The sequence below is a fragment of the Palaemon carinicauda genome, chromosome 7 (genome assembly GCF_036898095.1).
Source record: "Palaemon carinicauda isolate YSFRI2023 chromosome 7, ASM3689809v2, whole genome shotgun sequence".
Lineage (NCBI taxonomy): Eukaryota > Metazoa > Arthropoda > Malacostraca > Decapoda > Palaemonidae > Palaemon > Palaemon carinicauda.
In genome coordinates, this window is record NC_090731.1 from 86,105,920 (window position 1) to 86,123,900 (window position 17,981).

Below are 17,981 nucleotides of genomic sequence, written 5' to 3' on the forward strand. Positions count from 1 at the left end.
GACATTTTGGATGAAACCCTTGGATGTGCGGAGTTTGCAAATTCAAAGTTAAATAAATTCTTAAGATTTATGAGTATGTCTGAGGAATGGAAACTCACCCTACTCGAAAGGTTTGGGAAACTTGTGCGGCTATGTGTGCACAAGAAGTGACCATGGATTGGTTAAATGCACAATGAAAAAGTGTGGTAAGTGGCAATGACCATTTACAACTATACAGTATAGACTAGCACCAAAATGACAAAAGTAAATAGAACTTAGATAGTCGCAAAAAATTACTCAACGTGACTAGTAGCACATGGAAATCGAAAAACAATTCAAACACCACTCGCGCTAAGGCTAAACTTTAAATTACCTCATGCAAAAGATAACTAAATCTCACTCACAACAGAGGACATTACATAAAGCTTTCCTCACACAGAGTTTAAACACAGAAGTTTCTCACAAAAAGGACAAAAGTGCAAAATTACGCTAAGGCTGAGGGTAAAATTATTGACGCACTTGTTAAGTGGTAATTACAAGTAAAATAAGATACGCTACACATGGGTAAGGCGACCTTTAACAAATTTTTAATTGTCTGCGTGAAATTGTAGACTTAGCAATATCGCGCTAAAAGTTCTGTGATCAAGGACACGGGGTTAAGCTTACAAGAGGTGTTAGTAAGAAAATTACAGCCCTTGCACGAAAGATGGTAAACTGAGGTACAAAAACTATGGAAAAGTAGATTGGCAAATCAAGTCGAACAGAGCAAAATGAAAGGTGCTCGCCTGGAGCAGTAAAAAATGAAGTCTGAACAACGAAAGTGATATACCTTAGTTCCAGTGTCTCGGAGCTTTCTGGTTAAATGCCAAAATTAGGTGAACAGATCATATGAACCGACGGGCATAGAACTTCGCAAGTTAATAGTAAAACATACAGCATGCAACCTAAATCGGTGACCTGAACATATATAAAGTTCTGTCATCTCAGAACTCATAAATAAACCTGGTTACACTGTCTTCCTTAAGCGTGTGTCAACTACTATAAAATTACAAAACTCTTCTCTCATTCCAACTCAAGTCTGGGCATTACACTTTCTACAATGTGACTGGTGCATGTGGGTAAGTGTGGTATAGCGAGGTATTTATTGCTTAATCAAGCTAGGTTACGTTAATTTAATGATCCAAAAGTCAAAGGTGAGAGATCCGGTTCGAAGGACCACTCGTGTGGAGAATTTTTATCTGAATGGTTGAGTGGGAACTTAGTCCAGGAAAGTCTCCCTACGGCAATTACCCAAAGCTCAACAGGGGAGGATAATGAGCACTTACTCTCGGGACACAAACGCCCTGCTAATACTTTACTGCCATAGTTCACTAACCTTCACTCTTAAATACAAAGGAGGCAATTTTACTGGCATGTGGGATGGGAAAAGTGAGAGCTGCAGCGGTTGATAGGGCCTTCTTTGCATTGCAGAAGACTGCTTCTTGAAGGGGACCCCACTTCAGGTCTTTTGGCTTGCCCTTGAGGGAGGCGTAGAGGGGAGCAAGAGTGGCGGCAATGGCTGGCAGAAAATGGCGATTATAGTTGATCATGCCCAAGAATTCCTGCAGAGCTTTGACGGTCGAGGGCGTGGGGAAGTTCTGAGCGGCTGTTACCTTCTCAGGGAGGGGATGGACTCCTTCAGGAGTGATGCGGTGCCCTAAGAACGACACTTCGTTGGCGCCAAAGGTACACTTGTCGCACCGGACTACAAAGCCGTTTTGTTGCAGGCGGTCGAGCACGATGCGCAGGTGATGGAGGTGTTCCTCTTTTGAGGAAGAGAACACAAGTATGTCGTCCACATAACATACACAGAAGGGGATGTCCCCTAAGATGCCATCCATGGGACGTTGAAAAGTGGCCCCAGCATTACGAAGGCCAAAACAGGAGTAATTGAAGATGTGTGTACCACACGGAATGGTGATGGCGGTCTTGGGGATGTCTTCTGGGTTAATAGGCACCTGATAATACCCTTTCAGAGGTTTGAGCGTGGAGAAAACCTTCGTTTTGTGCAGGTAGGAGGTCACGTTGGCGATGTTTGTGAAGGGGTAGTGATCCGGTTCTGTTTGCATGTTCAAGCGCCTGTAATCCCCGCATGGACGGAGGGAGCCGTCTTTCTTCAGAACGATGTGCAAGGGTGACGACCATGGGCTGGAGGCCTTTTGGCAAAGGCCCATTTCCTCCATTTCGGCAAACGCCTGTTTGGTGGCTGCCAATTGTTCCGGTGCCAGACGTCTGAATTTTGCGAAGACTAGGGGTCCCGTCGTCTTGATATGGTCATAAATACCATGATTGGCAGGAGCCATGGGCGTTTGGCGAAGTTCTGGGCGGAAAACTTCCGGGTACGTCGTCAGGAGGTGGACATAGGCATCTGTAGGTGCACTGATGTGGAGAGCGAGGTTGAAGGGGGCGGGTTGAAGAGGTGTCTACAAGTACGAGTCTGCGTTGACCAATCGTCGGTGGGCGATATCGACCATAAGGTGGAAATGAGAGAGGAAATCCGCACCAAGGATTGGCAATGAGACGTCAGCAATGAGAAACTTCCAATTAAATTTACCATTTCCAGACGATAATGTGAGGTTCTCGTAACCGTAGGTGGGTATGGCTGATCCGTTGGCAGCTACCAGGCGGACGTCAGTAGATGTAGAGAGACTACTTCGTGTCCTGAAGAGTTTCCTTGGCAAAAGAGAACGACAAGCACCTGTGTCTATCAAAAATTGCATGCCCGTTCCTGCATCATGTAAAAAGAAAATATTAGAAACACGGGAGGTCACCGCCACGAGCGATGGCCTACTTACATTTATTTTAGCCACCGACAATCCATGGCACATTTCTTCGCGGCTGCCCCGAATCTGTAGTGGTAGTGGTAGTAGGAAAACTGCGGCTGATGGGCGGCAGTAAGTGGCTGTAGCAATCGTTGGTTGGGGTGCGAGTGAGTGGTAGGTGATGGGTGGCTTTGTTGCCGCTCCGGCATGTCACGGGGTAGGCGTGCATGTCCTACGGTATTCACGTCAGCTTCGGTTGACGTTGAATAGGTGTCCTCTTTGTCAGGGGTGGAGGCGTTGATGGAGGTCTTGAAGGTCGTGAAGTGGCTGTCCATAAGGGCGTTGGCTTTGGTCATCAAGTCCTTTATGGGTAAACTATGGACATCGGGTATGGCAGCACGTAGTAGGTTCACCTCACGAGGAGAGCCGTCTGCGACAGTTTGCAGGCGATCGATACAGGTCACATCTATGAGGGCGAGCGAAGCCCTTTGGTCCCCCAATGGTTGTTGAGAGAGATGAAAAAGCTTTGCTATACGGGCGGCTGGCGACCGAGAGTACTGCTGCAGAAGGTATGTTTTGAGGGCATCATACGCTATTGGGGTGTCTCCTTGGTTACAAAGCCAGTCGGATATTTCAGGAAGGTGGCCTCGGGTATTGCCGCGAGAGCATAATCTGCTTTGGTGGTTGAGGGAGTCACGCCCTTGATGCGGAACTGGACTTCTGCGCTCTGAAATTAAGCAAACGCCTCTCCGCTGGCGAACAACGAAAGTTTCAAAGGGGGGCCGCTGACTTCCGTGGAGTCCGCCATAGAACCAATGACGGGGGGGGGGGGGGGAAGGCGGGAGGAGCGAGACGACTTCCGGGGTCACCAATGCATAATATGTACAAAAGCATAATATGTACAAAAAAAGAAATGTTACTATGTACGATCGTGTGACACACGGTTGGTACAAAGTAAAACGAAGAGCAATAGTTTTGATTGAAGAAGGTAACTAGTTGAGTGAAATGTATTCAGTGTTAAAGGTTCGAGTAAAGATTGATTTTTATTTTCTTAAAAGAAAAAAAATATAGTATTGATTTTGTTGCTGTGTGGATGACTAATAAATTGTTATTTACATTGTGTAAACTATTAATTTTCATTGCATAGACTCTTTGGGTTGAATTTTTTTATTTTTATTTTTATTTTATACCTTCGTTTCCAAAAGTGTTAAATGTGTGTATTTTTTTTTTTTTTAACAAGAAGTATGGTCACATGTTGAAATAATTCTGTGTTTACAATGATAACAGTTAATTAATTCGAGATAAGAAATGTTTCATTCATAATTGAAATGTAGGATGTTTGTAATTCAGTGTTAGGACAGTAATCTATGAAGTTTTTTATGATGTCATCTTTAACCCTGGAACGGTACGGTGGGTTGTCCGCGACCACGAGCGTCAAAAAAAAGAGGTTTTTCTCACGTGACTCACCGCCGTGACTGAATTTGTGGGTGATCGACCTGCAGCAGGTGTCTCGCCTACACGCTCTAGTAGTGTCCAGATGTGCATTGCTGTAGCTGTACTCCTTCCCCGATTTCTGAGACGCGTCGGGGTCGAGCGCGACCGAGTTTACCCTTCTAAGGTAATTTGCATAATTATCAAAGTTATTACGTATTATGAAATTGTCGTAGAATGGTGCAACTTGTATCGGTTATCAGTTGTGGAAAGTCTTGCTGGATTGTTTGGCTACCATGTGCATGATTTTTTTTTTAGTTAAAATGTCGTTCATCACCACGAGGACCATTTTACCCAGAGTGCCCCTTTTTCATTTTTTTTTCATTTTTTTGCCAAGTCATTTTTCCGTAAGATATTGCCAAATAGTGTCGTAAAACTTTTGCTTTTTTAGTGTTGGAAAGTGTGTCTAGATGATCTGGCTACCCATGCGTGACTTTGTTTTTGTCAGATACGACGTAGTTATTGGTATATGGGGTATTTAACTGCGGTTGCCAATTTCTGTTTTTTTTCAATATTTGTAAAAATTTACTACGTAGTAAGGAATTGCCGTATATTATTGATTTTTTTTTCATGTTTATGTGTTAGAAAGTGTGCCTTGATGGTTGGGCTAACACGTGCATGTCTTTTTTTTTATCTGAGATGCCGTATATTAGAATGTTGGGCATTTTTCCGCGAGTGCCCCTTTTTATTTGTTTTGCATTTTTTTGCTTAGTCATGTTACCGTAAGGAATTGGCAAGTAGTGTCGCAAAACTTATATTTTTATAGTGTTGGAAAGTGTTTCTAGATGATCTGGCTACCCATACCTATCTTTTTTTTAGCCAGATATAACGTATATATGGGTATGTGTTCGATTTTCCTGTGATTGCCATTTTTTCGTTTTTTCCCATTTCTTTCAAAATTACTACGTACTAAGGATCTATTACAGAGTAATGATTCATTTAGATGTTTATTTGTCGGAAAATGGGCCTTGATGGTTTGCCTAGCACGTGGCTGAAATTTTTTTTTCTGAAATGCGTATAATAAAATGTTGGCCATTTTTCCGCGAGTGCCCCTTTTTATTTGTTTTGCAGTTTTTTACTTAGTCATGTTACCGTAAGGAATTGGCAAGAAGTGTCGCAAAACTTATATTTTTATAGTGTTGGAAAGTGTTTCTAGATGATCTGGCTACCCATGCCTATCTTTTTTTTAGCCAGATATGGCGTATATATAGGTATGTGTTCGATTTTCCTGTGATTGCCATTTTTTCGTTTTTTCCAATTTCTTTCAAAATTACTACGTACTAAGGAACTAACACAGAGTAATGATTCATTTATATGTTTATTTGTCGGAAAATATGCCTTGATGGTTTGCCTAGCACGTGGCTGAAATTTTTTTTTTCTGAAATGCCGTATATTAGAATGGCCATTTTTCCGCGAGTGCCCCTTTTTATTTGTTTTGCATTTTTTTGCTTAGTCATGTTACCGTAAGGAATTGGCAAGTAGTGTCGCAAAACTTATAATTTTATAGTGTTGGAAAGTGTTTCTAGATGATCTGGCTACCCATGCCTATCTTTTTTTTTAGCCAGATATGGCGTATATATAGGGATGTGTTCGATTTTCCTGCGATTGCCATTTTTTCGTTTTTCCCATTTCTTTCAAAATTACTACGTACTAAGGAACTATCACAGAGTAATGATTCATTTAGATGTTTATTTGTCGGAAAATGTGCCTTGATGGTTTGCCTAGCACGTGGCTGAATTTTTTTTTTTCTGAAATGCCGTATATTAGAATGTTAGGCATTTTTCCGCGAGTGCCCCTTTTTATTTGTTTTGCATTTTTTTGCTTAGTCATGTTACCGTAAGGAATTGGCAAGTAGTGTCGCAAAACTTATATTTTTATAGTGTTGGAAAGTGTTTCTAGATGATCTGGCTACCCATGCCTATCTTTTTTTTAGCCAGATATGGCGTATATATAGGTATGTGTTCGATTTTCCGGTGATTGCCATTTTTTCGTTTTTTCCCATTTCTTTCAAAATTACTACGTACTAAGGAACTATCACAGAGTAATGATTCATTTATATGTTTATTTGTCGGAAAATGTGCCTTGATGGTTTGCCTAGCACGTGGCTGAATTTTTTTTTCTGAAATGCCGTATATTAGAATGTTAGCCATTTTTCCGCGAGTGCCCCTTTTTATTTGTTTTGCATTTTTTTGCTTAGTCATGTTACCGTAAGGAATTGGCAAGTAGTGTTGCAAAACTTATATTTTTATAGTGTTGGAAAGTGTTTCTAGATGATCTGGCTACCCATGCCTATCTTTTTTTTAGCCAGATATGGCGTATATATAGGTATGTGTTCGATTTTCCGGTGATTGCCATTTTTTCGTTTTTTCCCATTTCTTTCAAAATTACTACGTACTAAAGAACTATCACAGAGTAATGATTCATCTAGATGTTTATTTGTCGGAAAATTTTGTTTTCTTCTTTTTTTATTGAATATCATCAAATTTTTCTAGCTAAAATATTATATTGTTTTACATTTTGTTTTTTTTTCGATTTTATTTCCCTTCAAAAAAATTTTTTTGGGTCAGAATTTTAATTTTATAGTCGTAAAATAATCGACAATTATCCAGCAACCCATCATACAATTTTTATGCATATCCAAGAATAATTAGATTAGTAAATAACACCTTGAAATTGACATACCCTTCCTACATTTCAAGTGGCAGATTAGGGAGTCTGAGTCAGTGTGGTTGGAGGCCATTTTGTGGACATATCCGAAGCGTAAGTTGCCCTATCTATATATATTCTTGTTCACTATAGAATTTGTGATATTTTGGTATATTTTTACCTGCATAAATATCATATTATATATTAAATATATGTATTTTTTTACGAAATTTCTAAGTACTCAAAAAATTACCTTTAGATATGGCCCCTGATATAAATGTAATTTACAAAATAATGAAGACGTTTTTACATATTTATATTTTAGGATAACATATGTTTATTCCCTAAAAAATTTAGCCACTTCCTATTTCATTTGGGTACCCAAAAAAATTCATGAAATTTGGACAAATTTTTTTGGCCAAAAAAAATTACCCTTTTTTTCTCATTTCAGATCTTCACCTCCATGGGTCTGACTTCATCCAAAATACATCAAGATGTGTCCTAAACATTCAAGAATCAATTCCTAAAAGGATTTGTGTATATATGTATAAACTTTTTTTTATGAATTTTTATGTAAGGTCTTTTTTTTTTCTACCTAATTTTTTTAAATATTTATAATAAATAGTTTTTCTGCAGATGAGTAGTATTTATCTTTACAGTTGTTTTAAGCATTCATTGAAGTTTTTTTTGGCAAAAGAAAAAAGGAGGTTACTGCAAAAACTGATTTTTCAAGAATTTTTTTTGGCGTCGGGGTCGCGCGCGTCCGAGTATACCCTTAAAGGGGTGTCCAAGGAGCGTACCTATCCAGGGTTAAGTATGTAGCCTACTCAGTAAAATTATGGAGAAAGAAGTGTAATTTAGGTACGTTGATAATTTGGGAAATTCATGTCCCAATATTTGTAACCTACTTATTTCGTTATGAAATGTTTTAAAAGAAAGTGTTCAACTGTTGTTTGTCAGTTTTTGTCTGAAGATCATTCTGATTAATGAAGATGAGTTTGTAATGTAATAGCCGAAGTAGTTTCAGTTGCCAACAGTTCAAGTAATAAGTAATCTTTCACGTACACAAATTAAAGACCTTGCATTTAGTTCCTTTTAGTCACAGTGTTTCATTAGTGATTTGTTGTACTGTTTCTGTGGGAGTCATGACACCGAGCATTATTAAAAAATTATTTTAAGGAGTAACGTCAAATGAGTCGACAGAGAGCATGAATATACTTTAGAATTATAAAGCCGGATACTTTGAGTTTAAACGAAAATGAATGATGAGTTTGTGGGAATCCCTGAGTAAATCATTATGACATTAGGGCAATCAGCAAAGGGAAGTTCACCAGGAAGGTAACTATGTGGAATGAAGGAATCAATCGAGGTGATGATTTATCAGTGTTAACGAAGAACTATGAGGAAATTGTTGAAGCCTTTAAATGCTTAGAGTGCATCATGTGAAAGGTTTTGACAAGTATTAAGTCTTTGTTTTATGACTCCTTAGAGGGTTGAGTTTTGGAAAAATCGTGACAAGTAAAGAATTGATTGAGAAATGACGAAGAAGATGCCGTAACTTTTCAGTTTGTGTCAAGCAAACGTTTGAAATGTTTGTAAAACCGGATATGTGTGACACAGTAATTTTAAAAGTTGTAATAGCAGTTAGGATTTAATAAATAAGAATGACATGTTTCAGCGATAATCGTCCCTCTGACAACTTTCTGAACAACAATGTAGAACCATTTACAAATAATGAGAAATTCAGAAAACAAAAGATGCACTAAGATTTTGATAGACTCAGGCGCTCATGGTTTGATCTGCATTTGGGAGGGGGCAATGCCATCCCGTCCCAAGTGCCGCCTTGGGCGACTGCCCATACTGCTCATAGGAAGAACTGCCAGTGATTACGCAGACAATTGTACAAATACATACATTCAATAAATAAACTCACAGAAACCAAAAAATATATAGAAATATTTGAAGTCAGACTTACCTACAAACCGTCCCTTCCGATTTTGTCAACCAGCAATGCATTCAAAAATAGATAGGAGGTAATTTTAGGGGTAACTGTAAACAGTCTAAATTTCTAATAATATCATGTTTTTTTACTTTAGTTTTACTGTAGTTTTTCGTGATGAAAAAAGATAAATCATAAATATCCACAATTTTGTTTTATTCCTGACATAAAAATTTTTATTCCTCATACAGTATATTTACTGAAATTAAAAAAAAATTAATCCTGGGTCCTTTTTTTTGAGACCCTCTAAAATATGGAGGCCCCTGGGCAGGTGCCCTCTTTGCCCCCCCACCCCCACCCCCCCTAAACCCAGCCCTGATCATAATGCTTTCTTAGGTGTTCATTGGCCATTATAATGTCTTCTCCAGGTATTCACTCTCCTCATTCCAGATCTTTGATACCCTATTTTCGTGTGTATTGTAGACTGATTTCCAAAATTTTACTAATTCTTCTTTAGCCTCTTCATCTGATAGTTTATTTTCGCTATCTCCATACAATCGTAGTGCCTCGCTTTTTATTTCGTTGCTATCTCTTAATTTGTGTATATTTTCCATTAATTTATTATTTTTATCATCTCTTATCTCCCTGGTCTTCTTTTTCTCATATAAATTTATACTATCTTTCACCAGTATTTGTGTAATGTTTGTAAATTACATGATTAAATCCATGACCCAAGGGATCAATGGAGAGGATAGGAGGAGTGTGAGAAATGCCAAGTCAGTCATAAACAGGATGCAAAAGCCAAACCTTTGCAATGTAACATTTTTCATGAAGAGTAAACACAATACAAAGTATACCGTGAGAAAGAGTTGAGTGTCTCACCGGATCTAGATGGCTTCCTGTATTAATGTTGTGTTTACATATTTACATAAATGATGAGATAACTAAGTCTACGTTATCATCAGACACTATATTTTAGTTAGTTCTTGTCAACATCTCATACGGAATGGTCATCCGACCAAACCATCTATACTCCTGTGATGGAGCTGCTAATAAACTGTTTTAAAAGTTAACTTACTTAGACTTATTCAGAAGAAGTAACCTGCAAGTCTAAAAATACATAGCACATTGAAGAGACATTTGATTGGAACCATAATGTGTGTTTATAACAGTACCACACCAACATTTGTACTTCTTTCTTCTTATGATTGTATTTTTCTTCTATTGCTGTTTTTAACCTAATATCTTTTTCATTTCTCTTTTTTTTTCTATCAAGTTCCTTTCTTTCCTTAATCTTTCTCCTTTTTTTCCTCGGTTACCCAAGGTTGTTCTTTTGTCTTCCCATTATTTGTTACCTTTCTCCTATACGTTTTAGCCAAATGATCTTGTTTCATTTCTGCCATTATCATATTCAGCTCTTCAATTTGTTTTTTTACATCCTTGCTTACAAGTTTTCTCTCTATGAATTTCACATATTCGTCTATATCTTTTGTGTCATTGCTATAATATGCAATTTCTTCCACTTCCCTTTATTGTAGTTATTTTCTCTATATATTTGTTTTTACTTCCAATTCTACTGTTATCAAGTTATGATCTGATATGACTAATATTGTTTTATCTTCATCTATTTCTATGCATTTAAATTGTTTATATAAAATATCATTTGTAAGAACAAAATCAATAGCACTATATTGATCTTGTCTATTCCACATGTACAGTCCTTAACACCTTTCATCTCCATTTAGCAGTGTTAAGTTGTGGTTACTCATCCAATCGATCATCATCTCCCCATTTCTGTGAACTTGTTAGTGTCACAGAAATCCCATGTGGCCGTTAAAATCCCCTGATACCAGTAAAGATGTTTCTCCTGCCTTCTGTATTAATCTCTCACATTCTGCTTTTAATTTTTCATCTCTTTTTTTTTTATCTTCTTCTGTATTTCTTGCTGCGAAATATACTAGTATTATCAGATATATTAAGTTGTAGATTTTGCATTTTGTCATTATTACATCGCTGTGTTTCGTTTCCATTTCCTCTACTTCGGTGATATCGTTATTTTTAAAAATTAACATTAACCCACTACTCTTTTTGTCTTTAAAATCCTTTTTTTCTCTATCTTTAACAGACATTTACTTAATTGTATTTTATCTACTTTTTGGTGAGTTGGTATGAAAGAAAAGAGCTGATAAGTTTGGCTTTCATCACCACACACCTTCTTAATCATGACTACACAAAATAAAGGTCCCCACACACTATTTTATAGTTATACGGCCCCAAAGTGATATAAAAGGCTCTGTTAAATTGTTCTCCCTTGGTTTCCTTCTTATTTAATAGAATAACAATTGTAGGCTACGAATGATATAATAATGAGTTAAAATAAAAAAAAGGTTAGTTACAAGCATCCGACGTTTCATCTTCCCAATGTAAGGTTTCTCTTTCATAGTGTTTCAAATAATGATAAGTGTATCATTAACATGATAAACTTTATAATACTATAAGGATATATTTGTTTAAAAAATGTTGATATGGGTTGGAGCGAGTTGTAACTTATTGCGCATCTGGAATATCTTTTGTCTTACCCATATCTCAGTGTCGCACAGTTAGCGGGCGAACTGCCAAAAAATTTGCTAACCACTCTGGTACTGCCTATTGTGTCGAGTGGTGGTGGCTGGTGGCGGCAAGTGTTATTCTTGTGGATGTAAACACAAGAATGAAGTCGGTGACATGTAAGGCCGGCAGGTGATGGGATATTTGTGTTTGGCAATCTCCTACTGGGGTTCAAGGCCTGTGATAGTGAGGCCATTAAAGTGAGTGCAATACAGTGTATTATGGATGTTATATGATATTTCATTTGGAATTGCCCTTATTGGTAATTGGATTCTATGTATATATACAGTAATGTTTAATGATAGGAGTACATTTAATTTGATGCCAAGTGCTTTAGTGGCTACAGTATCATAATTTACAGTGGTATTTATTTACATTGCTATAAACATAGTTATTGTTAGAAATATACATATCAATATGGATTGTTCATGTACATTACTAGAAGGGTTGTATTAAGGACAAATTTTTTTTTTTGATAATTAAATCGGGAAAATTAGGGAAAATTTAAAATTTGTTTAGCTGGTTGGATTGTATTATTTTTTATTACATGGAATGTGTATTTCAGGTTGAAACCTATCGTTGGCAATAAAAACTGTTACTACTTATGGTCCATCCTTGAACATCCCTGTACATTTCAACTTCATCCCCCATGGGTGTGCAAGAGGAACTCGTTGCCCTGAAAAGGAAGAGGGCAATCAGCAAAGGGAAGTTCACCAGGAAGGTAACTATGTGGAATGAAGGAATCAATCGAGGTGATGATTTATCAGTGTTAACGAAGAACTATGAGGAAATTGTTGAAGCCTTTAAATGCTTAGAGTATCAAAATGCTGAACTGATACATTTTATATGTGAAAACAAGGATAAGCTAGCAGATAGTAATTTAGAAGAAGAAGCCCAGCAATATATTCTAGATTGTGAAAGATTAAAATGTGAAGTAAGTGCAAAAATATTCAAATGTGTCCAGGATGTAAAGGCAACAGATAAATCGAAGGTTAAAATAAAGAAATTTGAACCACCAATGTTCGAAGGCAATTTAAGAAACTATCCAACTTTTAAGAAAGATTATGAGAATTTAGTTAAGAGTATATATGGCACTGATCCATATGCTCTCAAAATGTGTCTAAGTGCAGAAGCACTTCAAGCAGTGAAGGGCTCAGAGGGTAATTATGATGAAATGATTCAACGTTTGGATGATAAATTTGGGAATTCAAGAAAGATTGTAGACTTAGTGGTTGGTGAGCTTAGATCTCTAAAGAGAATTTATGATAATGATACCAAAGGATTTATTAAAATGGTCGATCAGGTTGAGCAATGTTGGCTTGATTTAAAAAAGGTAAATCTCTCTGATGAACTTAATAGTGCAAACGTTGTCAGCCATATAGAAAAGGTTTTACCTTCACGTCAAAAGAGAGAATGGGTAATTAAAGCAGATGAGATATCAGTAACTAGCAATCTGTTTCCTGAGTTGTTGAAGTTCTTACAGAAGGAGAGACAAATTTTGGAATATATGAATTCTAATGTTAGGAGTAGCGGTAGTGATAATAAGGCAACAGTCCATCATGTTGACATCACAGTTGAGAATGAATCGGAATTGATAAAATTGGTAAAAAAAAATCGGGGAAGAACAAAGTATAAAAAATAAGGAATTTGAATCTTGTATTGTTAACTTGACAGAAATGGTGAAAGGTGTTAAACCTAAGGCAGATAGTAAGGGGATAGGATGCCTGTTGCACAATTCAATTGGTCATGATATAACAGAATGTTATAAATTTAATGGTTGTGGTAGCAAAGAAAGATTTGAGATTATAAAGGGTAATGGAATATGTTTTAGGTGTCTAAGGGGATATCATCCTGCTCGTAGCTGCAATGTTGGTACATTGTGTGATGTCATCATTGAAGGTAAAGGGCCATGCAATCGTAATCATCATCCACTGTTGCATTCCGATAGAGTAGAAAATAGTATTCACAAAGCGATATCAGAAAGAGAGTGAAGATATGGTTAGAAGGGGAGTAGCTAGGAAATTAACTAATAAGGAGATTTAAGAGTACAACGGCCTCATTCACTATATTCATCATCATGAAGTGTTGAAGCCAGAATCTAGTTCAACCCCAGTGCGCATTTTCTTCAATTCTTCAGCATCTTATATGGGACAGAGGTTAAACGATTTTTGGGCTAAGGGGCCTGATATTTTGAACAGTTTGCTGGGAGTGTTGTGTAGATTTAGACAAGATAATATAGCCATAGTGGGTGACATAACAAAGATGTACCATACTGTAAAACTCAGCACACTAGATGAACATACACATAGATTTGTATGGAGGGACTTGGATGATAGTAGGCTACCTGATCAGTATGTTCTTACCACAGTAACATTTGGAGATATGCCCAGTGGTACTATAGCTATTGGTAGCTTTGAGACATACAGTAGAACAATTCGGTAAGGAATCCCCGGATGTGCAAGATATGATTCTTAATAATGCATATGTAGATGATATACTGTATTCTACTGATGCCATTGAGAACGCAATTAAATGAATACAGGGTACTGAAAGGGTATTGTCACAGGGAAGTTTCAGAATAAAGCACTGGATAGTCAGCGGGCACTATGAAAACTGCAATATAAGAATAATAGAATCTGATAGTGAGAAAATCTTAGGTTTAAAATGGAATCCTGTAGATGACTATTTTTCCTTTGCTGTAAGACTCAACTTTACACCAAGAATAGGAAAGGTTAGGAGTGGTCCAAATTTAGATATAGGTGAATTTGATTATAAATTTCAAGTTAACACACAGAAAGATATTGAGTCAAATTGCATCGTTGTATGATCCATTAGGAATGGTTATACCAGTATTACTCGAAGCTAAGTTCTTGATGAGATCCATGATTTCCAAAAGGAACTCGAATGGTGGTGGAATCAAGTGGGATGATCCACTTGATGATTCCATGATGAACGAATGGAAAGCGTTTTTCAAATAATTGTATGGACTGGAGTCATTAACTTTTAGAAGACCCTTAAAGCCATCTAATGCTTTTGGTAAGCTGAACCTAGTAATATTTTCTGATGGTAGCACGCAAGTATATGGGGCTTGTGCATATGTGAGGTGGCAAATTAGTGATAATAAGTTTGAATCAAGTCTGATAATGGCGAAAGATAAGATTGCACCAGGGAAACAAATGTCTATTCCTCGTCTGGAATTATGTGGTGCTCTCATAGCTGCTAGGATGAGAGAACTCACAGTAAAGGAGTTTTCATGGGAGTTTGAGTCAGTTTACCACATAGTTGACTCGACAATTGCAAGATCACAAATTCAAATAATTGTATGGACTGGAGTCATTAACTTTTAGAAGACCCTTAAAGCCATCTAATGCTTTTGGTAAGCTGAACCTAGTAATATTTTCTGATGGTAGCACGCAAGTATATGGGGCTTGTGCATATGTGAGGTGGCAAATTAGTGATAATAAGTTTGAATCAAGTCTGATAATGGCGAAAGATAAGATTGCACCAGGGAAACAAATGTCTATTCCTCGTCTGGAATTATGTGGTGCTCTCATAGCTGCTAGGATGAGAGAACTCACAGTAAAGGAGTTTTCATGGGAGTTTGAGTCAGTTTACCACATAGTTGACTCGACAATTGCAAGATCACAAATTCAAAAGAAGTCCCATGGATTCAACACATTTGTTGCTGTACGCATTGCAGAGATACAAATAAAAACTAATTTAAGGGAATGGTGGTGGTTGATTCAATTCAAAATGTTGCAGATATGACCTCTAAACCGTGTAGTCCAGAAAAAATTGGTGAAAATTCTGCCTGGCAAAATGGACCAAAATTCCTAACATTACCAATTTCAAAATGGCCTATCAAACAAAAGTGTGAAAATTAACTAACTGATATAGTAGGTGTTGTCATGGCTGTTGCTAAAGTAAGTCAGAACCATGTTATACACATGATTGATGTTAATAGGTTTAGTGATTATTACAAACTACTAAGAGTTACATGCGGGCAATGAATGTTTTCAAATGCAAATCCTTTAAGGGTATGCTGAGGGAACTAACAGTTCAAGGAATTATTAAAGCAGAACTAATGTGGGTTAGAGAGATGCAAAGGGACATGACTGATTTGAAGGTGAGGTTCAGAAGATTAGGACCTTCAATTAAGAATAGAGTCATAGTAGTAGGACAAAGAATTTCTAAGTGGCTAAAGGAAAATTGGAATAGAGAAGACTATATGTTGCTACCAGCAAATTATCCAGTTACTAGATTGTATATATCATATGTACATGTGATTGACCATGCAGGCATAGTGACTACTTTGGCAAAATTAAAAAGAAAATTCTGGATTCCAGGGGCCAGAAAAATAATAAAGGCAATAAAAAATCAATGTGTGACATGTAGGAAGTTAACAAAGAAATGAGAAGACCAATGCATGGGTCAAATGAGGAGAGAAAGAATGAAACCTGCTCCGCCTTTCTATTACACAGCCATAGATTTGTTTGGACACTTAACAATAAGAGACACGGTTAAAAGGAGAACTCATGGTAAAGCCTTTGGTTTTATATTTAACTGTTTAGTTACCAGAGCTGTTCACTTAGATTTGGCTGAAGGATACAGTACTGATGATTTTCTGACCACATTTCAAAGGTTTATTGTTATTAGAGGAGCTCCTAAAGTTATATATTCAGATAAGGGAACTCAGTTGATATCAGCAAGCAAAAAAATAGAAACAATTGGAGAAAAGGAAGGGGTAACTTGGATCTTTAATATGCCTAGTGACGCACCTTGGTATGATGGGGCAAGTGAAGCGCTGATCAAATCTGTCAAAAGGTGTCTTTGTCTTAGTGAGGGAGATTCTGTGTTGAATTTTGGAGAGTTACAAACTGCTTTGTTTGGTATTGCTAATCTGATGAATGAAAGACCAATTGGAACAAAACCTGCATTTAGTTTAGAGTTGGGGGGATACCTCTGTCCCAGTGATCTGTTGCTTGGTCAGTCCACTTGATTTTGTCCAAGTGGGATGTACGATATTAGTGGGGATCACAAAAGGAGATTAAATTTTATACAAAGTATAATAGAATCCTTCTGGAAAAAGTGGCACCGAGACTACTTTCCATCATTGTTAATCAGGCAGAAATGGCATACAACAAGGAGGAATGTAAGAGTTGGAGATGTGGTACTTGTGCAAGATAGTAATGTTGTGAGGGGGGCATGGAAAGTAGCACAGGTTATTAGAGCTGATCCAGGACAAGATGGCGTTGTCCGTGATGTTGATTTAAGGTATAAGATCATAAAGCATGGGAAGGGATATGATGGTGAAGTGGATAAGATTATGTGTAGATCAGTACACAGGTTGGTGGTGTTATTACCAATAGAAGAACAACGTAATCATACGTAGTTTACCCTTTTGGATAGGGTATCAGTAATTTGTCACTAATGGTGGGGGAGTGTATCATTAACATGATAAACTTTATAATACTATAAGGATATATTTGTTTAAAAAATGTTGATGTGGGTTGGAGCGAGTTGTAACTTATTGCGCATCTGGAATATCTTTTGTCTTACCCATATCTCAGTGTCGCACAGTTAGCGGGCGAACTGCCAAAAAATTTGCTAACCACTCTGGTACTGCCTATTGTGTCGAGTGGTGGTGGCTGGTGGCGGCAAGTGTTATTCTTTTGGATGTAAACACAAGAATGAAGTCGGTGACATGTAAGGCCGGCAGGTGATGGGATATTTGTGTTTGGCAATCTCCTACTGGGGTTCAAGGCCTGTGATAGTGAGGCCATTGAAGTGAGTGCAATACAGTGTATTATGGATGTTATATGATATTTCATTTGGAATTGTCCTTATCCTTATTGGTAATTGGATTCTATGTATATATACAGTAATGTTTAATGATAGGAGTACATTTAATTTGATGCCAAGTGCTTTAGTGGCTACAGTACCATAATTTACAGTGGTATTTATTTACATTGCTATAAACATAGTTATTGTTAGAAATATACATATCAATATGGATTGTTCATGTACATTACTAGAAGGGTTGTATTAAGGACAAAATTTTTTTTTTTTCGATAATTAAATCGGGAAAATTAGGGAAAATTTAAAATTTGTATAGCTGGTTGGATTGTATTATTTTTTATTACATGGAATGTGTATATCAGGTTGAAACCTATCGTTGGCAATAAAAACTGTTACTACTTATGGTCCATTCTTGAACATCCCAGTATGTTTGTATGTTAGGTTTATGTTCTCTTCCCAGCTTTGCAACTGTGTTGTCCAATTTTAACCAAGGCGCTCAAAAATGTATCTGAATGATGATGATCATCATGATCATGATCATGATTATTATTATTATTATTATTATTATTATTATTATTACTATTATTATTATTATTATTATTATTATTATTATTATTATTATTATTATTATTATTATTATTATAAGCTAAGCTACAACACTAGTTGGAAAAGCAAGATGCTATAAGCCCAAAGGCTCCAACAGGGAAAATAGCCAAGCG

General features: G+C 37.1%; 2 protein-coding genes across 2 annotated transcripts in view; both read left to right on the top strand.

Annotated features, from left to right (window-relative positions):
* LOC137643601 (uncharacterized) overlaps window positions 1–17,550 on the top strand; it is a 169,916-nt gene extending 152,366 nt beyond the window's left edge. Inside the window, exon 2 of the mRNA XM_068376322.1 lies at window positions 12,029–17,550. Within this exon, the coding sequence (XP_068232423.1) occupies window positions 12,113–13,105 (993 nt within the window). The 5' untranslated portion in view covers window positions 12,029–12,112 and the 3' untranslated portion in view covers window positions 13,106–17,550. The remainder of the gene's footprint in view (window positions 1–12,028) is intronic.
* Window positions 15,914–16,462, top strand: LOC137644418 (uncharacterized). Its single transcript, XM_068377397.1, has one exon. It carries the CDS (start codon window positions 15,914–15,916, stop codon window positions 16,460–16,462), a length of 549 nt encoding a protein of 182 aa, XP_068233498.1.
* Window positions 17,551–17,981: the final 431 nt, after the last annotated feature.